This window comes from Staurois parvus, unplaced genomic scaffold (genome assembly GCF_062004578.1).
Source record: "Staurois parvus isolate SC_StPar_1 unplaced genomic scaffold, SC_StPar_1.0 ptg000832l, whole genome shotgun sequence".
Classification (NCBI taxonomy): Eukaryota; Metazoa; Chordata; class Amphibia; order Anura; family Ranidae; genus Staurois; species Staurois parvus.
The window spans coordinates 225806-252930 of NW_028318628.1; the positions used below are offsets into that span (position 1 = coordinate 225806).

At 40.0% G+C, this 27125-nt stretch overlaps 1 protein-coding gene across 1 annotated transcript in view; it reads left to right on the top strand.

Annotated features, from left to right (window-relative positions):
- The window catches only part of LOC149443749 (stimulated by retinoic acid gene 6 protein-like), a 78361-nt gene that overhangs the window by 45456 nt on the left and 5780 nt on the right, over positions 1 to 27125 (top strand). Inside the window, exons 10-19 of the mRNA XM_089655335.1 lie at positions 1704 to 1826; positions 1956 to 2029; positions 3999 to 4110; positions 6834 to 6954; positions 7045 to 7120; positions 7419 to 7488; positions 9604 to 9652; positions 12077 to 12194; positions 20720 to 20839; positions 22139 to 22302. Coding sequence (XP_089511461.1) covers positions 1704 to 1826; positions 1956 to 2029; positions 3999 to 4110; positions 6834 to 6954; positions 7045 to 7120; positions 7419 to 7488; positions 9604 to 9652; positions 12077 to 12194; positions 20720 to 20839; positions 22139 to 22302 — 1027 coding nt within the window. The remainder of the gene's footprint in view (positions 1 to 1703; positions 1827 to 1955; positions 2030 to 3998; positions 4111 to 6833; positions 6955 to 7044; positions 7121 to 7418; positions 7489 to 9603; positions 9653 to 12076; positions 12195 to 20719; positions 20840 to 22138; positions 22303 to 27125) is intronic.

Sequence of the window (27125 nt, forward strand, 5' to 3'; positions counted from 1 at the left end):
AACAGCTTTAGAGGCAGATACCAGGCAGGTTTTAATTAGGCAGTCAAAATTAGAGTGTATTATTTAACAGAAAAGAAGCCTGAAATATTGTATAGGCTTGATGCACACTGTAAAAGACTTTAGTAGGCTGCAGTTTCAGAGGCAGACGTCGGGAAGGTTTTAATTAGGAAATCAAAATTGGAGTGTATTTTTTCACAGAAAAAGCCACAAAAATTGTCCGGACTCGATGCACACTATGCTAGCACCTTTAATTGGCAGCGGTTTCAGATGTAAATTACAGACTGGTTCTAATCAATAAATACAATTGAAGTATATTATTTAAATCCTCAGCTCAGAGGCAAGAAAGTGATAATTGGTTCATATAGTGGCAAACTGCCACATTAGTTTGCCCTTTTTCCAAACTGCAAACTGATTCGGTTTGGTTCAAGCTCAGGTTCGACCCTAACCTGGAGTTCATGCCTACAGATAATTGGCCTATAATTTGCATTTCACATTTGGTATGTATGTTGATATACAGTATTGCCTGCTGCAGCCTTCCTAATAATATGTGTCATTGACACTAAGCCTGGGTTCACACTGATGAGGTATGGAATTTGCAGCGGTTTCTGTGCGAGTTCCACACTGCATCACAATCGCAACCCATTAATGCAAACTGCTGTGGATGTGTATGTTAAGTTAACAACACCCCAAAATCTGTCCACAAAATGTGGTGTGATGTGCAGAATCGGATTGCATGGGTCTGAATACCCATGCGATCCAATTCTAGTGATGACCAAAAAAAGGGTCCTGCACCTTTTTGTTACGGATGCGGTGCGATTTGAGCCATACAAAATGTATGGCTCAAATCGCACCGCACAGAATTCGCATGTGATTTGCACAGGGATGGTTCCTATGCGAATCACATGCGATATGCCACACCACACAAGTGTGAACCCAGGCTTAAGGGTATTTAAATTAATAATGGATTGAACTGCTTTATCAAACATATCCCGAAGACATTTTGGTGCAGCTTTTGAACTTGGAAAATTAAAGAAAAAGCGATATGAAGTCTAAGAAGAAAGAAAATTAGATATAGGTTACAGCTTATCTGTTTTCCCCCAGAGCTGCATTCTCCAATTTTTAAATGTAAATATTGCATACTTAGTCCAGCTTGGACCAATGTTAGTATGCATATTTCATAGCTGAGTCAGTGCTGGGGAAGCTGGCAATCACTGTGGTAGTCTGCACTGGTACAGCAATAGCAGTGATCTTTCAGGTTCTGTGCTGAGTGTTTTCCCTTCTGCACACTAACCACAGGGGGTTGCTGGCTTGGCACCGCCACCATTACCAGAACACCTTTTTTCCCCGAGGAGGGATGATGATGTCACATTCATGTCTGCATGTCTGATCGCTTTTTAATGTCTATGGTGACATTTATCCTTCTTTATCTCAGACTTAGACATGAGATGGCAGTCAGTATTCAGAATCCATTCTGACCACATACAGGCATTTCTCTTTATCAGATTAATATTCAGGACTACATATGTACTTGTAATTGTAGGGTGGTAAACATATTTTCATGTGCACACAAATTGAAATGAGGATCCATCTATGTAATTCTCCTATGTAATAATGTTTTTTGTCTTTCCAGCTCAGAACAAAATAGCTAAAGCTAAATATACATTGCTAAAAAAGTATATCTAACCTTAAATTATTATCCATAGGAGTCTATCTTCCTCATACTTACTCCAATCCCATCTCTGGCTTGCTATATATTCCTCATGGGAAGATTTGTACAAATACTGGTTACATCAATTCTGTATATTTACAGGCAAGTAGGGATAAAGGTAGGTATATATGAAATTTTTAAAAGAACCAAATGTAACTATATATGCTGTTATTTATGTCCACAATGCTTTGCCCAATCTGTAAGTAACACATCCTGGATGTGTAAGTGGCCATATTTGTTGTCATAGGAGGAAGAAGAGCCATTGTTGCCTGAACACCTAAAAAACTATGTGAGACAGCTCCTGAAACCAACACCGGAAAAGTGAGTCTGTTTTCCACCCAGTGCATTTTTCTGTCTAAGGCTCTCAGTTTATGCATTTGGAATGAAAAGCAATATACACTATATTACCAAAAGTATTGGGACACCCCTCCAAATCATTGGATTTAGGTGTTCCAACAACCTCCATGGCCACAGGTATATAAAATCAAGCACCTAGGCATGCAGACTGCTTCTACAAACATTTGTGAATAAATGGGTTGCTCTCAGGAGCTCAGTGAATTCAAGTGTAGTACTGTGATAGGTTGCCACCTGTGCAATAAGTCCATCTGTGAAATGTCCTTGCTACTAAATATTCCATGGTCAACTGTTAGTGGTATTTTAACAAAGTGGAAGCAACTTTGAACAACAGAAACTCAGCCACGAAGTGGTAAAATGACAGAGCGGGGTCAGCACATGCCAAAGTGCACAGTACGCAGAAGTCACCAACTGTCTGCAGAGTCAATAGCTAAAGACCTCCAAACAGTGTGGCCTTCAGATTAGCACAACAGTGCATAGAGAGCTTCATGGAATGGTTTTCCATGGCCAAGCAGCTGCATCCAAGCCTAACATCACCAAGTGCAATGCAAAGCGTCAGATGCAGTGGTGTAAAGCACACCACCACTGCACTCTAGAGCAGAGGAGACGTGTTCTCTGAGGTGATGAATCATGCTTCTCTGTCTGGCAATCCAATGGACGTGTCTGGGTTTGGCAGTTGCCAGAAGAACGGTACTTGCCTGACTGCATTGTGCCAAATGTAAAGTTTGGTGGAGGGGAGATTATGGTGTGGGGTTGTTTTTCAGGGGTTTGGATTGGCCCCTTAGTACCAGTGAAGGGAACTCTTAAGGTGTCAGCATACCAAGACATTTTGGACAATTTCATGCTCTCGAATTTGTGGGAACAGTTTGGAGATGGCCCCTTCCTGTTTCAACATGACTGAGCACTAGTGCACAAAGCAATGTCCATAAAGACATGGATGAGTGAGTTTGGGGTGGAGAAACTTTACTGGCCTGCACAAAGGTGTTCTATAGGGTTGAGTCCTGACTTCAACCCTATAGAACACCTTTGGGATAAATTAGAGCGGAGACTGTGAGCCAGGCCTTCTCGTCCGACATCAGTGCCTGACCTCCAAATGTGCTTCTGCAAGAATGGTCATACCTCCCTATAAACACACTCCTAAACCTTGTGGACAGTCTTCCCAGAGGAGTAGAAGCTGTTATAGCTGCAAAGGGTGGGCCAACTCAATATTGAACCCTACGGACTAAGACTGGGATGCCATTAAAGTCCATGTGCGTGTAAAGGCAGGAGTCCCAATATTTTTGGCAATATAGTGTTCATTTTTTCTATCATAGAGAAACATGCTTCATTTTTTAGCAGGGAAATTATAAATGCTTAAAGTGAAATGGTACTTTGCGAATTTAGAGATTCATCTGATAACCCACTCCTCTGTTGTTGGCACAAACCTTTTATTTTCTCCCCAGTTGCAATCATCCATAGTCGCTTTCATCAATAGTGCTATGGCCTCTGCTCTTATCATCATGTGACTGCCCTGGGGCCTGACAAATAGTTCCTCAGGCACTTAGTGATGCATTGTGGGAGTAGGGGGGAGGGTCACATGTTCCCCCATGTCTGGAAGTACCAAGGCAATCATATGGCTGCTTCAGGTGAACTATGCAGCAATACAATAATCATACATTAAGTATCAGCAGTGGGTATTGGGGGGGGGGGGGTGATATTAATTATTCTGTTACTTAGTCCCACACCAGCAAACCATAATTTCTGTTTGAAGATTAATTGCAATATGGATCGGTGACAAAAAGATTTCTGCAAATGACCATTTTGAATATACTGCTAAGTATTTACCTTATTTTCTTTATATAAGACATTCTAACTACAAAGAGCTTTAAAAAGAAAAGCAGTATTATATTGCAGACTGTCAAACAAAACTAACTTTCTACTCTTCTCTTACATATAGGGATGTGCAGACTCACTCAATCAAAGAGAAGATTTACAAATGGGACCATCATTTTAAATTTCCCACAAGGATGATTGTGACAGCAATACTCTGTTTCATCTGCCTGTACAATGTAAGACATTATTATTATTATTATTATTATTATTAATAATAATATACAGGATTTATATAGCGCCAACAGTTTGTGCAGCACTTTACAAAATGAAGGTAGACATTACAGTTACAATACAATTTGGTACAAGAGGAAACAGAGGGCCTTGCACGTTAGAGGTTACAATCTAGGAGACATAAAGGATAACTTCAAACAAAATACTATAGAATTATTACCATTTTACAGTTGACCATCTACAAGTGCAAGTAAAGCAGTTTTAGACTGTGGGGTTTATTTACTAAAGCTGGTTCACTCAGAATCTTGTGCACTTCTGCATAGAAACCAATCAGTTTCCAGGTTTTATTGCTAAAGTTTAATTAAACAAGCTAAGGTTAGAAGCTGATTGGCTACTGTATACAGGTGCATGAGACTCTGAGTTAACCAGCTTTAGTAAATAAACCCCTTAGTGTAGTAAAATCATCCCAATTTAGATAAACCTTTGCACAAATTGTCACCCCACTGGCAATGATGCAGTATACTGACAGGATATGTTGAAGGATGACTGCATCTGTCTTTGGGTGGACATCATAGAACCAGTGGGGAGGATTACCAAAATGGAGCACATGGAATCTGGTGTAGCTGTGCATGATAGCCAATCAGCGTCTAACTTCAGCTTGTTCAATTTGGCAGCTTTGGCTGTAAACCCTGGAAACTGATCCAGTTATTTGTTCTAGACCTTAGCTCTAACAGTTAGTTGTTCAGATGTTCTCATAAGCACTTGGACAGTCTAACCCAGCCTTTCTCAGTCAGAGTTTCATGGAACCCTAGGGTTCCTCCAGAGATTGCCAGGGGTTCCTTGAGCTGCGGGTGCAATATATACCATGACTCCCAATAATTCACAAAAAAATTAAATAGTGAGCATAAAAATATCTTCTAACTGATAAACAACCCTTGATAGGGTATCTCTTGTTCTAGTGAAAGGAATACAATCCAAAAATCATGAATTCAGAGCACAGCTAGAACCCAGAATACACGAGCCAAGTAGCACTTCTGCTGCCTGTCAGGAAACTAATAAAGCTAATGCTCATTCCTGTGAAGCTAATGCTCGTGCATATATACCAGCACACAGATGAGCTTGGGCTAGCATCCAGCGTGTACTGACACATAGGGACAAGCTGCGTGTTTATCCACTTGCCTACTGGGCACTTATACCCCCTTCCTGTCCAGGACAATTTTCAGCTTTCAGCACTGTCGCATTTTGAATAACAATTGCGTGGTCAAGCAACACTGTACTCATATGAAATTTTTATCATTTGTATCACACAAATAGAGCTTTCTTTTGGTGGTATTTATTTACCACTGGGTGTTTTATTTTTTGTGCTATAAACAAAAAAGAGCAAAAAATGTGAAAAAAAAAGTTTTTCTTTGTTTCTATTATAAAATTTAGCAAACAGGTAATTTTTCTCCTTCACTGATGTGCATTGATGAGGCTGCACTGATAGGCAGCACTGATGGGCACTGATAGGCAGCATTGATGGGCACTGATAGGTAGCAATGATGGGCACTGATAGGCGGCACTAATGAGCTGGCACTGATGAAGTGGCCTGATACGCAACAATGATGGGCACTAATAGGAGGCACTGATGGGCAGCACTGATGGGCACAGATGGGTGGCACTGACTGGTGGCACTGCTGGGCACTGATGGGTGGCACTGCTTTGCAGCACTGATGGGTGGCACAGGTGGGTGGCACTGCTGGGTATAGGTGCGTGGCACTACTAGACACTGATGGGCATAGGTGGTTGGCACTGTTGGGCACTTGTGGGTGGCACTGTTGTGCACAAGTGGGCAGCACTGGTGGGTGGCACTGCTGGGTACTGATCATCAGTGCCCTGATTATTGGGGCCGATCTGTCCTCTGACAATTTCTGGTTATCGACAACTGTGTGAGAAAAGTGCAGCCGATAACAGGCAACTGCATTTACCCGGTGATCTGCTGTGTCATTAGACACAGCTGATCATGTGGTAAAAAGCCGCTGTGCTTGGCCTTTTACCACATCACGTGATCAGCTGTGTCCGTAGGTGTGCTCCCCTGGGGGTGCGCAGGAGGGCGCGTTCTGGGAGGACGTCATATGACACCCTCCCAGAACTGGACAAATGTGCTGTAGCCGTCATTCGGTTGGCAAGAGGTTAACGGAGATTCTGCTGTGTGCTAATCGCTGGATGTTCTTCAGCTTCCCTGTGATCCATGTTCTTGTGTTCCTGCTTTTGCTGACTGATCTTCTTACTGATCTGGCTTGTTCCTGACCTTGCTCTGTGGACTCTGGATACTGACCACGGCTTGTCTCTGATTATTCTCTGCCTTCTTCCCTGGTGCTGACCTCGGCCTGCTTCTGGACCTTGCTCTGCCTACTTCCCTGATACTGACCTTAGCCTGCTTCCTGACTATGCTGCTGTCTCACCATGTATGGTTGCTGGCTCACCTTGACTATGTCCTTCACCATGGCAGTCACCTGCTACCAAGTAAGCGGCACCTGTGCTTTGAGCCTTATAACTCTGTCACCACATTCAGGGGTGCTCAGACCAAAGACGCACGAGAACCCCTCTCGTTTACTCGGCCTCCAACCAAGGTATGTGACAATGCCTCTGCTGCTGCTAAACTGAACAAAAAGTGCATGGCAGTAGGTAGATGTAAGAGACAGGAAGACTTTCAATATATTAAACTAATGACTGCTTTTCTTTTCAGTTTATCCTAGTGGACCTGTTGGTGTCACCCAAGGCTATAAATGGTCTGGATACAGTGATACTAAGAACAGTGAATCTTTCTTTTTCTGACCAGACAAAGTTGATCTTATATCTCCTGAAAGGTCAGGATGTTTAATTTGTAAGTGCTATGCCACTTGTTTGTTTGTGGAAATGGTGGTTGTTCCTATACATTTCTTTATGTATTTCTCCAGAGTGTTGGTTCTATGCTACCTTTCCGGCAGCTCTCACAAGTGTTATCTACATGCTTCATGTCCTTTCCTGCTATAGGTAAGACAAACCTTTTTTGTTTTAGATACAGTGGGGAAGAGTTAAAACTTCTGTTGGGTTTTTAGTAGATTGTCTTCCCACAGAGGAGACTGCCCCTTATGTTCTGTTCATCTGCAACCAAAACACATGTGGTATTAGAATCCTCACAGAGGTTCTGACTCTAAAAGTAATACAACTTTTTGTTCCTGTCACCTTGCCTTCAGTACAACAATGTGATATGCCAAATACACCACTGTTTGGAACATCATACTCCTACTTCTGTGCAGCTGTTTGACATTATGTTTCTTATTTTTACTAGAAAGGAAATGAAGAAACTTTATAGAGGGACATCAGAAGTTGATTGTACAGGAAGCCCACCTGTTATTCTGGTAAAATGTGTATGAATTTTGATACTTTTAAAGTACTATAAGGGATCTAAGTTGTACCCAGCATTCAATCAGTGACTGTGATCACACATAAATCACAGCACTCCCCCCACTATGCCTTCATCAGCTTTTGCTCTCATCAAGTGGACTGCACCATCTTTGTTCAGGCAAACAGAGATGATAGGTTAGAAATGAAACAGTTATATAAACCCTGCTGCCTGTGCAGGTCTTGGCTGTGTTCACAAATGTCTGTAGAAGGCAGCCATCCTGCAGTCCCATTCTGTAGTTTGATCATAGGGAAAAAGAGACTGAGGTAAAATGCATTAAAAATGCCCTAGAGTGCACCAAAAATGCACTGGAATGCACATGTCCTTATTTAAATTGAAGAAAAAGAGAGGGGAAAAAATGAACTGGAAAGCATAAAAAATGCACTGGAGCATATCTAAAATGCAATGGAGTGCGTCAAAAACGTGCATGTGCAAACTCATCCAGAACGCAACTGGACTGTGTTTCTATAGTGTGAATCTGCCCTAAGGGCTAGTTCACACTAGATGCAGTCCAGTGCTTTTATTTCTGCATCAAGAATGCATGCACAGTGTTTTCCATGTATTCCAATGGCCCTAGTTCACACCAGTGCAGTCAGTTCAGGTCCATTTCCTGTGCAGAAAAAAAAATGAGAACATGCTGCATTTTTTTCTGCACAGAACTGTACTGGAACATAGCAAACTGCATCAAAACTACATCTGAACTGCGTGCGATGTGAACTGTATGCAAAAACATATCCGGAATGCATTCGGAGTGCACTTTTGTAGTGTGAACTGGCAGTGTAGGAATACATACATTTTATGCATTAATTTTCTAGCAATGAGATTATAGAGACCTGAAGGTAGTTTTTTTCTATGAATAGTATAGTAATGTTGTCCCCTAAAAAGAGCATTATATAGGTTGTGATTGGATTCCCAAGCTTATAAAAAATTGCCTTGGGGATTTCAATATTTTGATCTCAAACTGTAAAACACAATAGCATCAAATGTCCACACACGCCCTTCATGGCACCAAAGATCTACTAAAGAAACAGCTACAGATTTATACTCCAGGTTTTAATTCTTGTGTACTCATAGCAATATTTAGTTTTTCCGATCTCATTGCAGTCAAACATGCCAAGACCTTCCTACACAGCTTGCAACAGCTTTTTCTTAGTTTACTTTCTTTAGAAACCCCCTCCCCAATCTGAAGATAATATACCATACTACAAAATAATATTTTACCCCCGTAAAATGGGCCAGCATGCATGCAGCTTCCCACCCATATGGAAGAAAAATATATTTGAAATATATTTTAAAAACATTCTTCCCAAATATATTGCCTTATATTTAAAATGCTACAATTTTGGCCATATTCAATATATTTAGAAAAATATTTCAATAAATAAATATATATATATATATATATATACTTATTATTATTATACAGTATTTATAAAGCGCCAATGGTTCGCTCAGCGCTGTACATTACAGAGGGGGACAGAACATGTGATAGAACAATACCAATACAATGCAAAACATGAGGGGATTGAGGGCCCTGCTCTTTCGAGCTTACAATCTAGGAGACACATATACACACACACTGCATGTTGATATGCATTTTATTACAAAATATACATTTCAAATATACTGTATGTCTTTAAAAATACAAATCTACATTTTTGGAATGCATTTACAAATATATGGAAAAATGTATGTTAAAATGACTTTTTTATATGTTAAAAAAATCTTAAGAATATATTTAAAAAAATATATTTTTAAAAAACGAGCGGGCCCAATTTTAAATTGGTTATATATTTTTTTTTCTTTTTAAATTCATTAAAGTGTATTGTGTTTGAAAAACTGCTGCGCAAATACTGTTCAACATACAAAATTACAACAGCTTCCAATTTATTTTCTAGGGCCTCTGCTAAAAATATATATCTATTGTTTGGGGGTTCCAAGTAGTTTTCTAGAAAAAAAATGCTGATTTTTAATTTTAACCAAAAGGTGTTAGAATAGTCCTAGTCCTTAAGTGAGTAATGAATTCAATGTTATCAACATCTGTTCTTTACACTTTGTCCCTCTGTTTCAGGCAGCCAGCATTAGATACACAGGAAATCAGATAGCTTACCTACTATGGGGTAAGTGAAAGATGACATACACATGCAGCTTTGGGAAGAATGGTAACATCCCTCCATCTCTTTAGTAGTGGACAAGCCCTTAGAAATCTTTGACCACATCCATCTACGGTTCTACGCAGTTGTCTTTGGTTGCAGACTCTTGTAAGATTTCCACCGCATGCACTTAAAGTGTATTTCTACTTTTGTGGCCAAATTGGGATAGTACCTACTGTATATTTGTTACATGTACCTATTAACATAGCATAACCTAAAAATAAAGATTCTGGTTACCTTTTTAACCACTTCCATACAGGGCACTTTTACCCCTTCCTGCCCAGGCAAATTTTCAGCTTTCAGAGCTCTCAAACTAAATGACAATTGCGCGGTCATGCAATGCTGCACCCAAATTACATTTTTATCATTTTGTTCACACAGCTAGAGCTTTCTTTTGGTGGTATTTAATCACGACTGGGTTTTTGTATTTTTTGATAAATTAAAGACAATAGACCAAAAATTAAAAAAAAACAAAAAACAAGTGTTTTTTCATTACTCTTACAACATTTTGCAAAAAAATAATTGTTCTTTGTAAATTTAGGACAAAATGTATTCTGCTACATTTCTTTGGTGAAAATAACCCTAATCATTATTTATTATTTAGTCTGTAGGAAAGTTATAGAGTCCACAAACTATGGGATATACTGTATCTGAAAGTCACTCCTGAAGTACTGACGGCCAATCTAGTTTCTTGAGGCCCAAAAATGTCAGAACAGTACAGATATCCCTCAAATGACCCCTTTTTGCAAAGTAGACAGTCCAAGGTATTTAGTAAGCATGGAAAGTTTTTGGAAGTTGTCATTTTTTGTCATTCTTTTTTAGAAAATGAAGAAATTAAATTTTTTTTTCACAAATGTTTTTTTTTTTTTTTACATACTGTCACCAGTGTAGTACAGCATCATCATATAACTGGTGTGGTGGTGATCAGGGACACTGACTGGTGACAGTACAAAAAAACCAAAAATTTTTAATTTATGTTTTCAATCTGTAGTAAAAAACCTGTCGGGTGAAATGGACGGAGGAAGTCCTAGATGGAGAAAACTGGGATGATGTGGACCTCTCCATTTTCTCTTCTGGTGTCCTCTCGGGACAGATTGGTTCATTTCAAATTTTTGCACGGGATATTCTATACCCCTGCCAAATTGGCTCAAATCTACCCACGGGTATCCGCGGAGTGCTGACATCGCTCACGCTCCCCAGCCACTTTTGAACGTTTTTTTGAATGGTCTGGTAGTTCACAATTTTTGGAATGAACTGTTGCATTGTATTACAAAAATCACATCTATACTGGCGTGGCAGTCTGTCTCCTTGGCCTGGTGGAGGGCCTAGCTCTCACTAGGGCCCAACGTACCCTGCTTAGCCTCCTGTTATGCCCATTAAGCTTTAATCTTATACTGGAAAAAACCTGAGGTTCCTACATTATCTTACTGGAAGGGGTTGGTTAACAAAATGATCCCGTTATATAAGGCTACCTACAGGAGCAAAGGGAGCCCAAAAAATGTTTACAAGGTCTGGCAAGTCTGGCTAGATAGTGCCTACACCTCTGTCTAACCACGTATATCTTAAGCTCCATATGTTTCTTACCCCGGTCCTGGAAGTTCCTCTCAGGCATCTTTTGCCCTAATGTATTCTGTATTTTTTTTCCCCGATTCAGAGAAGACACTACATATGAGCATCCTGTCTTTTGGGCCCCCTTTATACCTACTGTGTATGGAGAACATTGCTGCCATCTTTGTCCACTGTGGCCCATGGAGGCTCTGGTACAGTCTGTATATTGCCGGTTGGGGTAGCCTGGTTGGGCGGGGGGGAGGGGTAAATTAGTAAGGTCCATGTTAGAGTTATAATTTTGGTTTTGGACTTGTGAGGCCGCTGGTTATGTTTTTGTTTTGTTCTACTATAAACTTTGTTTTTGTTTACATTCGTAAAACTCAAGACAAATAATTTTTATTAAAAATAAATAAAAAATACCAGTGGTGATCAAATACCACCGAAAGAAAGCTCTATTTGTGTGAAACTAAATGATATCAATTTCATTTGGGTACAGCATTGCATGACCATGCAATTTCCAGTTAAAGCAGAGTAGTGCAGAATAGAAAAAAGTGGCCTGGTCATGAAGGGGGTAAAATCTTCAGGAGTTTAAGTTGGTAATCCTGCAATACACAAACTAGAAATACAAAATAAAATACACATATTAAAAACGTAAAGTCGGAACAATTACAGTTATACATAAATATACTGTGTTATCCAGTGTCCATAAATACATTATTTTACCTAATTAGTAATATTTCTTTTCTATGTATTCATAAAATTCTAAACTGCGGTTAGAAGACTAGAATCATTTGTCTGTGATTTGTAATGATTATTCTATATGTCTCTTCTATTTACTTCTAGGATATTTTCTATTGCATATCATGTGTTTCCTAATCAGCATGATTATAACCTTCTGGTTTGTCATTCCAATACAAGAGGGAAGAGGAATGGTCATACTGCAAGGGTTTGGCTACACAGTGTAAGAGCTCTGCTTAGTCTGTTCATCTGCCCTTTGTGTTCTTACTTTGAGTCATATTTTTCTGTCTGTGTATGTGAAAGATACAAATCAGGATAATGCAGTTCCTGCAGTGTTTATAACAGCTCTATCACCTGACTGCAAGCTGTTCCAGGATTACAGAGATGTGTACTAACAGAGTGTCCCTTCAGAATTAGGGTTACATAGTTACATAGTTAGTCTGGCTGAAAAAAGACAAAAAATGTCATCCAGTTCAACCATAGAAAAAAAAAAAGTTATAATCCTATACCCACAGTTGATCCAGAAGAAGGAAAAAAAAACCCCAGCAAAGCACGATCCAATTTGCTCTTGCTCGGGAAAAAAATTCCTTCCTGATCCCCCGAGAGGCAATCGGATATTCCCTGGATCAACTTTACCTATAAATGTTAGTATCCAGTTATATTCTGTGTATCTAAGAAACAATCCAGGCCTTTTTTAAAAGCAATCCACCAAGCTGGCCAGAACCAACTCTTGAGGGAGTCTATTCCACATTTTCACAGCTCTCACTGTGAAGAAACCTTTCCGTGTTTGGAGATTACATTTCTTTTCCTCCAGACATAAAGAGTGCCCCCTTGTCCTCTGTGATGACCTCAGGGTGAATAGCTCTACACCGAGTTCACTATATGAACCACTGATGTATTTATACATGTTGATCATATCCCCCCTTAATCTCCTCTTCTCAGGAGAGAATAAATTCAGTCCTCTAATCTTTCCTCATAGCTGAGCTCCTCCATGCCTGTTATCAGTTTGGTTGCCCTTCTCTGTACTTTCTCCAGTTCCCCAATGTTCTTTTTGTGAATCGGTGTCCAAAATGGAACTGCATATTCCAGATGAGGGAATACTAATGATTTGTACCGGGGTAATATGATATCTCTCTCTGGAGTCTATACCTCTTTTAATACAAGAGAGGATTTTGCTCGCTTTAGAAACCGCAGCTTGGCATTGCATGCCATTATTAAGCTTGTGATCTACCAGAAATCCCAGATCCTTCTCCACCATTGATGCTGCCTCATCCCTTTAAAACCGAAAACATATTAATTACACAGGTTCTGTGGTTGATTAAGGTGGTAATTAAACTCACATAGTGCCTTATCTGCATTAGATGAGCCTCAGAACCTGTGTAATCCATATGTGTTCGGTTTTAAAGGGATGAGGTGGCAACCCTATTCAGAATGGAGTTGGAGATAGATAGGAATTGGGGCATTAGGGTATCCTTAAAACTGAACTCCGGAAGAAGCAAATATTGACCAAATAAAAGGAGCATATGTATTCTTATTTGAATCTTGGTGATCTTTGTGGATTTTTTTTCTGAATCCATACAGTGATCCAGTGTAAAACCTTAGGATCGTGGATATGCCATGTCCCTGGAGGTATGATTTTATGAGCGTTTGTCTCAACATGGTCTCTTCCTGGGATTCACATAACTTTTAGGGGTAGTTCATATCACAGCGCAAGCATAAAAGCATCTGTACTGAGATATGTTAACCTGTAAGGCAGTGGTTTCCAAACTGAGGCCCAGGGGCCACTTGTGGCCCTTTGCTTGCTTTTATCTGGCCCTTAGGGAACTATTCCTCCCGCTGATATGAGACGCTGCTCTGCCAACTGACATCAACAATGGGACACCATTTCTCCCATTGATACCAACCAGGGGTGTATTCACCACAAGGCCAACAAGGCATTTGCCTAGGGTGGCATTTTTCAGGGGGGCAGCCCCACCCACCCGGAAGGGATGGAAGAAGGGACACACGCAGCATGGGGACCAGGTGTGATCTGAGAGAGGCTGCGAGCTGCTTGATGGTGTATGTAGAGCCCAACTCTTGTTCCCAGGGATGTCCAAAACTGAGAAGGTGAGTGTCTTCTCTCTCTCGGGGGGATGTGGTTGCCAGTGTATGGGGGAAGGTGGTAGTGGAAGGCTCTCTCGGGTGGGATATTCTTGGTTGATGTCAGGCTCTCTTCTTGGGGGAGGGGGGTATTGGTCAGTGTTAGGGTCTCTCCATAGGGGGGGAGCCAATTTTTGTATTGCCTAGGGCTGCACGAAACCTATATACACCACTGATACCAACAATGGGGCACTATTCCTCCCATTGATACTAACGATGGGACACTATTCTTCCCCCTAATATCAAACGTGGTGATGTTTACTCCCACTGATGCCAGGAAAATTTCCACTCCCTCTGGCCACAGTCCGGCCCCCCTAAAGTCTGAAAGACAATAAACTGGCCCTTTGTTTAGAAAGTTTGGATACCCCTGCTGCAATGACCTGATGCATGTTTCCAGTGCATTTTGAGTGCGTTCTGTTGCGCTCCTTTGAGCTGCATTATCTTGCGGTGTATTGTGTGCTCATATGGCTATAGCATCACCTCCTTTGTGGTTGCTAAGAGTGTAACGCAGAAAAACCTGTACTGTATTTTTGGTTTGTTGTGGCAATTTTTATTATTATTATTATTATTATACAGGATTTATATAGCACCAACAGTTTGCGCAGTGCTTTACAAAATGAAGGTAGACATTACAGTTACAATATAATTTGGTACAAGAGGAAATAGAGGGCCCTGCTCCTTAGAGCTTACAATCTAGGAGATTTTTATGAGCTTTTTTGGAATGGCAGACCTGAAGTTCAGAACTGTGGTGCTGAAAAGTGCCCTGAGGAGGAGAAGGCATCAGCAAGATGGTGGCAGGAAATGGAAACACTTTTCTTTTGTTAAACTTTATTTGTACTGTGCAGTCACATGTTGTGCTGAGGTTGGATGCGTTGTGCAAAATTGCTACAGAGATGCGTTGTGTAAAAATGATGCATAGTGCAAAGGAACGCAGCACATGGGTGTGAACAACAACAATTGCCGCCAATGTTATTTGCCATGATTGTGTTGTGGTTGCATTGGGCAATGCCGCCCAATGCACAATAACGGCTCTGGTGTGAACTGGCCCTTAGCCATAATTGTACATTGTCAGTAGCTGGTTCATTAGCTTTATTGTACCAGGTTCAGGCATGCATAAATAATAGAAATAAAATTTGTTGCCACCAGTATTTGTGTATGAAATCATTTAAATAAGGAAAATAAAACCAACCATCCTTTATCTTTGTTGTCTTCAAATGTTTGTTTACTGCCATCTAGTGTTAGAAAACCATATTGCCCACTGGGATTTAAATTTTTTTCGCTATATAAATGAAAAAGTCCAAAAATTTTGAAAAAAAGGATTTTTTAAATAAAATTTTGCAAATAAATAATATTTAATCATAAATCCAAAATTTATTCACTTATCTTTTTAGTATAAAAAAATTACCCAAATTAGTTTATAACCAAAAATTATAAATGTAAACATTTTTTTTGCTTTTTTATGTTTTTTTTTTACATACTGTCACCCTAGCAGTACAATGTCACCATAGTGACACTGTACTTCTTGTGGGGGGTGATGAAGATTTTTTTTTTTACACTGGTTGCTTTTACACCCATAAAGGCTGTAAACGCAATAATTTCTCCTCTCTTGCTGCATTCTTGCAGCCATTAAGAAATACTGTGTGAGCTGTGAGTGGTCACAACTTGTCACATGGTACAAGGCTGTTGTGAATAGCCTTCTACCATGTGTTCTCTGTGATCATTCACAGATTTCACACGTAGTAAGCAATGATGTCAGAAATGACATCTTGCTTACTACTCTGCATGTGATCACTGATTGGCCAATCAGTGATCACATGATTGGGACCCCCGCACTGCCACTTTCCGGCTGTTTATATACAACAGCCGGGCGGGAGGTGGTTAAAACTGAACTCCAGGCAAACAGCTTAATGCACAGATGCAAACTGTTTTACCAGCAAGAGTATTTGTATTTCTCCTCTCCCACTTGAGACTTGTGCAGCTCTACCACATCACACAGCTCTATCTAGCAGGGGGAGAGACCTGACATTTCTTTGCTGCAGCTTAGTAATACTAACAGTTCTTCCCCCTCCTCCCTGTGACTGGACAGTGAATAGAGAAGCAGCAGACTAATGAGCTCATCTCTCTGTCACTTTGATTTCCCCTTTATCCGCTTGCTGACCATGCACTGTAGCTGTACCGCTACAGTGCAGGCCAGCTGCATAGAATCACACACACATATATATATATATATATATATATATATATATATATATATATATATATATACACAGGTGAAACTCAAAAAATTAAAATATCATGCAAAAGTTCATTTATTTCAATAATGCCACTTAAAAGGTGCAACTAATATATGAGATAGACTCATTACATGCAAAGCAAGATAATTTGTCATAATTGTGATGATTATGGCTTACAGCTCATGAAAACACCAAATCCACAATCTCAGAAAATTAGAATATTGTAAAAAGGTGCTTGAGGTGATTGTAGCCGTATTAGTGCATTTGCGACAGAAACAATTGAGTACTGTCCGTGATACTTTTTTTATTTGCACTAACATACAATTTTGAGGACAGGCTTTCGGGGTATGTCCCCTTCTTCAAGGTCTAAGCAGTACTACTCACAAAGTTTTAGCAGAATGTTAGAAGAGATGTGAGGGATGGAAAAGAAAAGAGACTAGAGATAAGACACAGCAAAAGCAAAGACTGGGGGGGGGGGGGGGGGGACAACACTAACAGAGGGAGTCATGCTTGAGATGATAGTCATAAAACTGTTGGATAATGATGGAGGAATCCCATGTCCAAATTAAGGCCGTTATCTCTTGTGTCAAATAGAATTATCATTCTTAGTTCAAACATTTTTCTTTCCTGAATGGATTTGAAATTTCATTTAAGAACTAAAACATTGAGGTCTTCCATAATGTGGTCTGGGTGTGCAAAATGGTGTCCCACAGGTGTGCAAAGGTCATCTTCTTTATGTTCCTTGATGGTATGTCTGTGCAAATTCATCCTTGTTTGCAACTTCTGTCCTGTTTCGCCAACATAGGATCCTTTGCTACATTTTCTGCGCTGGATAAGGTACACAACATTACTGGAGGTGCAGCTGTATGATCCGGAGATATTAAAGATTCCTTTTGAGTGTCTGACACTTTTTGATGGATTGATTTGGTTGCACAGTTTGCAGCGTTTTTTTATTGCAAGGTGTGCTTCCATTATTTGTGACATCTTGATCAGAAGGAAGTTTCCTACTGATTAGTTTATTTCTGAGGTTGGGGGGTTGTCTGAAGGCCAGTATTGGTGGTTGCTGGAATATTTCTTTCAGAGTTCCATCCTCTGTTATGATGGGTTGTAAATCTTTGATTATTTTTCTTATTCCTTCTAGTGCTGGGTTATATGTGGTTACTAGAGGTACACGGTTGTTTGTTTTTTTCTCCTTGTACTGAAGTAGATTTTCCCTTCGGGTTCTCAAGGCTGTGTTTATGCCGGTGTTGATAGTTTTGTCCTTATAACCTTTCTTATGGAAGGAGTCTGCTTCTAGTGACTATGGATGTAGTATCCCTGTATAGTAATATCCCTCACAAGGATGGATTAGCTGCATGTCACAGATCCTTATCATCCTCACCAAACCACAAATACACTGCTGAGGATGTTACACAGCTCATTGAATTCATACTTACACACAACTATTTTACTTTCAATAAAGACATCTATCTTCAATGGATGGGTACTGCGATGGGAAGTAAAATGGCACCGCAATATGCCAATTTATTTATGGCTGACCTGGTGGAAACATTCCTGAACAGCATGGAACAAAAACCATACAGATACTATCGCTATATTGATGATATTTTCATCACATGGACAGGTGGTGAAGAATACCTAAAACAATTTTACTCATTGATCAACACTTTTCATCCATCAATCAAACTAAAAATGGAATACTCAAACACACACGTCAACTTCCTAGACACCACAGTATACATCAGGGATAATACGCTTCACACCTCAATATACAGGAAACCCACTGACAGATGCAACTACCTCCTCAGTTCTGGCTTCCACCCCCAACACACGAAACGTGCCATCATACACAGTCAGGCCATTAGATACCACCGAATATGTTCTGACCCAAGAGACAGAGATACACATCTCGGGACACTAGCAGACGCCTTCCATAAGAAAGGTTACAAGGACAAAACTATCAACACCAGCATAAACACAGCCTTGAGAACCCGAAGAGAAAATCTACTTCAGTACAAGGAGAAACAAACAGTGTACCTCTAGTAACCACATACAACCCAGCACTAGAAGGAATAAGAAAAATAATCCATGATTTACAACCCATCATAACAGAGGATGGAACTCTGAAAGAAATATTCCAGCAACCACCAATACTGGCCTTCAGACAACCCCCCAACCTCAGAAATAAACTAATCAGTAGGAAACTTCCTTCTGATTATGATGTCACAAATAATGGAAGCAAACCCTGCAATAAGAAACGCTGCAAACTGTGCAACCAAATCAATCCATCAAAAAGTGTCAAACACTCAAAAGGGATCTTCAATATCTCATACAGCTGCACCTCCAGTAATGTTGTGTACCTTATCCAGTGCAAAAAATGCAGCAAAGGATCTTATGTTGGTGAAACAGGACAGAAGTTACAAACAAGGATGAATTTGCACAGACATACCATCAAGGAACATAAATAAGATGACCTTTGCACACCTGTGGGACACCATTTCGCACAACCAGACCACATTATGGAAGACCTCAATGTTTTAGTTCTTAAAGGAAATTTCAAATTCATTCAGGAAAGAAAAACTTTTGAACTTCTATTTGACACAAGAGATAATGGCCTGAATTTGGACATGGGATTCCTCAATCATTATCCAACAGTTTTATGACTATCAGCTCAAGCATGACTGCCTCTGCTAGTGTTGTCTCCCCCCCCACCCAGACTTTGCTTTTGCTGTGTCTTATCTCTGTTTTTTTTTTTTCCATCCCCTACATCTCTTCCAACATTCTGCTAAATCTTTGTTTCAGTACTGCTTAGACCTGAAGAAGGGGACATTCCCCGAAAGCTTGTCCTCTAAATTGTATGTTAGTGCAAATAAAAAAAAGTATCACGGACAGTACTCAATTGTTCCTGGTGTTATTATCACAAATAGTAGATTGGATATATAATCCACGGGGGAAATGCTGGGTAAAAATGGAAAGTACATTTAGTAAGGCACAATTAGACAGGATTATCTGGTTGCCACATAAATTTCGTATCATGGATGAAAATACAAGCACTTTGACATGGAATGTATTAAGGGTTTGGGATGTAATGCACAAGCAAATGGGATGGAAGTACAATTCAATATTAATACCACTGGTGGAAACTGAGTTTTTCCCACCAGGGAAAGATAATATTTAGGGAAATGGATAAAAGATAGAAATGCACGCTTAAAGGATATAATAGATAAGGGGAAATTATGTTCTTTTCAAAATTTATAGAGTAAAAAAGATTTATTTTTCACATTAGATGAGTGGCGTTATTACCAACTAGGACATTTTGTTGTAGCTCTCCCGCAGCCACTAAGACCAGTTGGGGACATGTATCCATTCGAACGAATGTTGAGTTCAAATATAGTTCAAAAACATGTCACCTCTAGGATCTATAAGACCCTCATTGAATTAGCTGGATCTGATTCTCCATTGTACTTAAGAGAAGAGGGAAAAGGAACAAAACTGAATGAGCAACAAAAAAATAAAATATTTAAATTAACACATGGGGTGATGAACATGAACACGGTTGAAATTAATTATAAATGTTTAGTAAGATGGTATATTACACCTAGTGTAGCACATAAACACCGATCATAAGTTTCATCTTTATGTTGGAGGGGGTGTGGGACTAAGGGAACAATGGCACATATATGGTGGGAATGTCCTAAAATACAGAAATAATCCAATATATACAGGAGTTACTGGGGATCACCATACAGAAAGACCCCTGGGTTTGCGTATTCCATTAATCTGAGACTGCAATGAAACAATATAAGAATAGGGTATTATATAATTTAATTACGCTGCCAAAGCACTTATCCCCAAATTCGGGCAAGACCAAGAGCTCCCAAAATAAAGGACTGGATAAACAAAGTTGAGTATATATATAAGATGGAGGAGTTATATCACATTAGATGAAGATAAAATGTAAAAATTCAGAAAAGTATGGAGTAGAGAGTATGATTTTAAAACATCCAAAAGATACCTGAAAGTGGTTGGAGTATAAAGAGTAGGGAGAGTTTAATCGAAGGGTAGTAGAGTGTTATATGAGGGAAGAGAGAAATGAGGCATGAGAAGAGGGAGGTAAATATAGAGGGAAGAATATAGGAGGAACTAGTAGTAAAGAAAATGGAATATGGGCGGGGGAAATGTAAAAGGTGGGAGCAGAAAGATGGTGGGAGGGGAAGGGAATAGGTAAACTTATGTAAAAATTTGTATTTTTGAATTGTTTGATATAATGTTGATTTTTGTAGTAAAAAATTAATAAAAGATATATTTAAAAAAAAGGGAATGTATACCTTTCATATCTGCCTTTATATAGGATTTTTTTTATTTCTTGTTGCAGGTTAGGCATAGTCCTCATGATAGCTGTGATGCTAGCTCAAATCCTGGCAGCTCAGTTCGTATTTCTGCAAGACAAAATATTACCAACTGACAAGAGCAAACCATTGGCCATCAATAACAGGTACGTTTTTTTTATTGACAGCGCTACTATATTATTATGTACAGTATATATAGTTTATGTCCTGCTAGTGATCAAACCAACCAGAGTTCACTCAAAATGTAAAGCGGTATTAAACCCAAAACAAATATGTATTTTATTGGCTCTTATCAGTTTGTAGATGGGGTGACTGCATTTGTTTTCTTTGTTGTTTTTTTTTCGGCTTTTTTTCCTTTGTTTTTACCTGCTGATGTGCTGAGACAAACCATTTAACACTGACAGAGGTGCTTACAGAGGTCAACTGTTATTCATTTTTGTAAAATCTTTATCCCAATAGTAATAATAGAATAGTATAGAATAGTAATAAATAAATCTGTTGCTGCAACTGTTAAAAAAATGGCATTTGGAGATCAGCTTTCTTTGTTAGTCATGTCTATCTAAATCTGCTAGTACAACTAATACTACTCTCTCATCAGACTGGCAATGCTGCTTTCCAAAGGTGGAGTGGGGATACCCTAAACAGAAAGTGTGTTATTGGCCAGATCACCAGATAAAAACCCCCCAAAAAATAAAACAAATGCAGCTACCACATCCAGGGATTGTTAAGCTGCAACATAATTTTGTTTTTGGGTCTAATGCCGTTTTAGGGTCCAGTACATGGTAAGATTGACAATGAAGGCTTATTCACCCTAGTGATCTGTGGTATGTTTTTAAAACTAAACTGTTTGACAGTTAAAATTAGATGGTTTTCGGTGGAGCTCTTCTGTAGGTTCAAAGCTGGGGACATATCCATGCCATACAATTGCTTAAGGTTGAAATTTGGGGGGGGGGGGGTACAGCACCATTAATTGTGTAATGATGTGTATCTCTGTTGCTGTAACTGTTTATAAAGTATTAGCTGGAGTCAATTTGTTAGTGTGTCTAAATCTCTTAGTGCATCTAACACTCCCCTACCCCCAGACTGATGATGCTGCTGTCCAAAGGTGTCTCTGTTGCTCCTTCATGCAGACTGTAGGCACCCTAATACAGGAAATGTGTTACTGGTCAGATCTCCAGGTGAACACAGGGGAAAAGCCTAGAAAAATAAAACTAATGCATCCAAAAATTCTAAGGATTGGTAAGTTGCAATATCTTAAATTTTTTGTTTTGGGTTTAATACTGCTGTGAGCAATTGCTTTACATGGGTGTGTCCCAGAATGCGCATTTCCCTGAGTAAGATCATATTGTCATGTTTTTCATGATTTCACATCTAGCAAATTGTGATATTCTACCTTAGTTGTTCATTTTGTCTGTAGTAGCTAAAATCCTATTATACTTCCCTAGGAGAGGATTTCAGAATTTCAGCTACTTCTTCATGTTCTACTCAGCTATCCTTGGTCTGGGCTCATGTTTGCTCAGAGTCATATTTAATGTGTTCCTGGGGAGCTGGCTACTGGCTAGGATTGATCGTCCACTTTTCCCAAGAGGATTTGAAGGAGCTGATATGGGTGAATAGTACCTTCAGTTTTGCCTATGTGCAGTAATGTTTTGTGTATGATAGATATCTGAACCTTATTTTATCTGCATGCTGCTCAACTTTTGATCATATATGTATGAGGAACCTGAGCTCAAATTCTTGTTGTTTGCCATGAAGAGCACAGTTTGATTTACTAAATGCAAATAGACTGTTTGCTTTGCAAGAGAGTTTCCCTAGAGCATAGCAAATTTTAAGCAAGTTAAAGTTCTGCTGACTTTTATCATCCAATCTTGTGCAAGCAAAAAAAATAATTTTTTAAAACTTTTGCTGCATGTGATTGGGTATTCTTTGCAAAGTGAAATTTCTGGGGAAAAATTCCCTTGCAATATGCAACTTCCCTGCAAAGTAAACAGCCTATTTACCTTAGTAAATCAGCTCCAATAACTTTCACAGTTCAGCTACAATGCATATGCTCTTTTTGGCCATATTCACATCCATCACAATAATCAATTTCTTCATATACACTATATTGCCAAAAGTATTGGGACACCCCTCTAAATCATTGAATTCAGATGTATAAAATCAAGCAACTAGGCATGCAGACTGCTTCTACAAACATTTGTGAAGGAATGGGTCGCTCTCAGGAGCTCAGTGAATTCAAGTGTGGTACTGTGATAGGTTGCCACCTGTGCAATAAGTCCATCTGTGAAATTTCCTTGCTACTAAATATTCCATGGTTGCCAGGATAATGGTTCTTGCCTGACTGCATTGTGTCAAGTGTAAAGTTTGGTGGAGGGGAGATTATGGTTTGGGGTCGTCTTTCAGGGGTTGGTCTTGGCCCCTTAGTTCCAGTGAAGGGAACACTTAAGGCGTCAGCATACCAAGATATTTTGGACAATTTCATGATCCCAACTTTGTGGGAACAGTTTGGGGATGGCCCCTTCCTGTTCCAACATGACTGCGCACCAGTGTACAAAGCAAGGTCCATAAAGACATGGATGAGCGAGTTTGGGGTGGAGGAACTTGTATGGCCTGCACAGAGTCCTGAACTCAACCAACACCTTTGGGATGAATTAGAACGGAGACTGCAAGCCAGGCCTTCTCTTCCGACATCAGTGCCTGACCTCACAAATGTGCTTCTGGAAGAATGGTCAAACATTCCCATAGACACACTCCTAAACCTTGTGGACAGCCTTCCCAGAAGAGTTTAAGCTGTTATAGCTGCAAAGGGTGGGCCAACTCAATATTGAACCCTACAGACTAAGACTGGGATGCCATTAAAGTTCATGTGCGAGTAAAGGCAGGCCGACCAATACTTTTGGCAATATAGTGTATGTAAAAAAATCTTTCAAAAGAAAAAAACCATCTGTCAAACGACTAAACTACACAATAGAGAGTTTTACTAAATACACAAGAAAGTAATAAAATTCTATAAGTCTGCATCTCTTAAAAAGGATCTGACATTTTTAAATATATCTAATTCACCAATCAGTTATATGAAAAAAGTTCTAATATATACAGTATTTCCCCTTAAAAATCTATTTTCTGAGCTAAGTCTTTCTACAGAAATATTGAACCTGACTCTCACTTAAGAGACTGGTCTACCCTTTGCCCTTCTTGCAAAGTAACCTACAAACAATAAAGTACTACTGGAAAACTTCCTTCTCCACTCTTAAAGTATATGTAAACCCTTACCTTGTAAAACAACTAATTTAGTTTAACGCTTTGATGCCGACCGCACGCAAATTAGCAGCCCCACATAACTGGGCCTTTTTCCGTGGGGCTGCTAATTTGCGTACATGCTAAGTTCTAACGATCGGGAACTCCCAATTCTGGGTCACCTGATCACTGTGATAGCCTCTGATTGACTATCACAGTGATCAGTCACTGTGAAGCCCGCCCCCCTTGTTTTGTCTCTGAATGGAGGAGAGAGATACATTGTCCTTTTCAGAGAGAAAAAAAAAACAAGTGTGTGTAAAAAAATAAATAAAGAAATTAAAATAATTAAAAAACAAACAAAAATATCTAGATCAAGGTTTGGTCTAGGTCTGTGTCAGGGTTAGTGTTTTAGTCAAAGTCAAGGTCAAAGGTCAAGGTCAGGGTAATTTTTTTATTTTTTTGGTCAGGGTTTTTTTTTAATTTTTAAATAAGTATCTGTGTCAGTTAGTGGCAGAATAAAAAAAAAGCAAATTGTGCACTATATGGTTTCTGGGCTGTACTACAGGTACAAACAACAATTAACATACACACATGTGGTATCGTTGCGATTGCCAGGAGCAGGAGAAATTATTTTGTATTTCAATACTTTTTATTAGTTTTAAGCAGTATAAAACAGAGGCGACAAAACATGCCCCCACAGGGGCTATCAATTGCACCAATAAGATAAAAAACATAATAATAAAAGAAAAACAGTGCTCTAACTTCAACAAGGCAGAAGGTACGCCCACGCAGGGGCTATCAATGGCACATAGGTTACAATAACGGTAATGAAATTCTAACTGCAATTAAAGGCAGCTGTCAACTATCACCCAAAAAAACTAACAGAAATAGAGAGAAAGAAAGAGAAGAGAAATAAGAGGAGAGAAAAAAAAAAAAAGAGAAGAGGGGGCAGAGATCCAAGAGCGCCACCAGCAAACGCCAGTGCCTAACGCCAGTACATCCCCATACTAGCCAAAGGAAGCGTGGGAAAGGCATATTGCAACCATGGTTCCCATATTTTCGAGAATTTACATTGGGAGTCGTTGTATATGCTCGACATCTGCTCATTAAGCATCATATTGGTCATACGATCCCGCACCCCCTGAAAAGGGACAAACGGACTCTTCCAGGCCTGAGCAATTGTTCTGGTGGCCGACAAAAACAAATAGGACGCCAGCTTCTGCTGATGAGCAAAGAGACCCGGTATGGGGCAATGAAGCAAGGCATACCGAGCATCCCGGCGTATGGATAGATGGAACAACGTAAAAAGGAGGCCAAATACATGAGACCAAAAACGGACCAGTCTCGGGCATGACCACCAGATATGCAAGACATCTCCACGATGGCCACAACCCCGGAAACATCGATCACTACAAGCGCGATTAGCCTGGGCCAAACGAGCCGGAACCCAATACCAACAAAACAATACCTTATAGGCTGCCTCCAGCGTGGTGGTATTGAATGAGCATTTAGCTATGAGTGACCAGGCCCTATTCCAGTCCTCCGGATCCACATCCACTCCCAGGTCATGCTCCCACTGAACAACATATGAAAGAGAAGTATGCGACGGGCGTCTGTTCAAGGCTGCATAAAGAAGGGAGATAAGGCCCGGGGCGCCCGGGCGCTGCTGGCAAAGCTGTTCAAAGGCCGATTTCTGGTATGGAAAAGAAGAAGTGCCCCGCAGCGAGAGTAGCCAGTGCCGCAATTGAAGGTATCGAAAAAATTCCGCCGGGGGAACATCCCGGGACTCCCGAAGAAGATCCCAGGTAGGGAAGGACCGAGAAACCAAAAAGTGTCGTACCTGCGAAAACCCATGAGCCACCCACCAAGAGAACGCCCTTGGGTGATCTAAACCCGGTGGGAAAAGAGGGTTGTTAACAATTGGAAGCAAAGGCAGAAAGGGTGACATCAGGCCACTGGAATAACGTACCGAGTCCCAGACTCGTAAGCCATGGAGCAACATCGGGCTCAGCGATATAGGGCGCAGGGCGGGGGGAAGCCATAGAAGCGCCGACGGTTGTATAGGGGCACAGTTAGGGAGCTCCAGCAAGACCCAGAGAGGGACGTCAGAGGAAGCGTGCAACATAGACAGCGGGGCAATCTGGCTCGCCTGGTAATACTTAGTTACATTGGGCACCCCAAGGCCACCCTGGAGTCTATGAGCAAAGAGCGTATTTCTAGATACTCTGGGGTGCTTATTGGCCCAGATGAAATGCATAAGCTTCGCCTGAAGCAACCGAAGGAAATGAGGGGGAACCCGCACCGGGAGAGTATGAAAATAATATAACAATTTCGGCAGGACGATCATTTTCACCGAATGAACCCGCCCTATCCAAGACAGGTGCGGAAATTGCCAGGAATGCAGAAGAGAAGATAAAGAATTAAGCAATGGGTAATAATTCGCAGCAAAGAGGGAGTCATAGGTGGGGGTCAAGCGGATGCCCAAATATTCAAGAGAGGAGGAAGCCCATTTATAAGGGAAGTAGGATTGAAGGCGTGAAACCAAATCGGAATCCAAAGTAATATTAAGAGCGACAGTCTTATCCAAGTTAATACGGAGACCCGAAATCAAAGAGAGGAGAAATTATTTTGGGTTGTTCTTTAGTAGTGGGTTATGGTAGTAGCAAAAAATATACAGCTAAATTTTAAAAAAAGGGTTTTTTCTTACTATTTTGGGCCAGTTTTCCTTTGGTAATAACAAAAAAAATCAGATTACCATTTACCACCAAATGAAAGCCAAATTTTTTCCTGAAAAAACAAGGTATAATCCACCTGGATGTACTAAGTAGTTGTGATGATATGTACGGTTTTGCTAACACATGTCAAAGTTGCAAAATTGTGCTTAGTCGTTAAGATTTGTTTTACCCTTAGGCGTGAAGGGGTTAAAAAGAAATGGAAGGCAAAACATTTATGTATATATAAAAAAATTATAAATACTTTTTCTTTTCTTTTTTTAGAAGTGATCACATATCCTCTGCTTTTAGCTGCATGCAAAGCCAGAGGAGAAACAGCAGCACGCTGGTCTTCCCATTGAAAAAGGGTGTGTGTGTGTGTGTGGGGGGGGGGGGGATACTTTTTCATACAAGTACACGATACAGCAGTCACATATAAGGAATATGAAATGTTAGGTTTACATATTCTTTAAGCTAGGTTTCC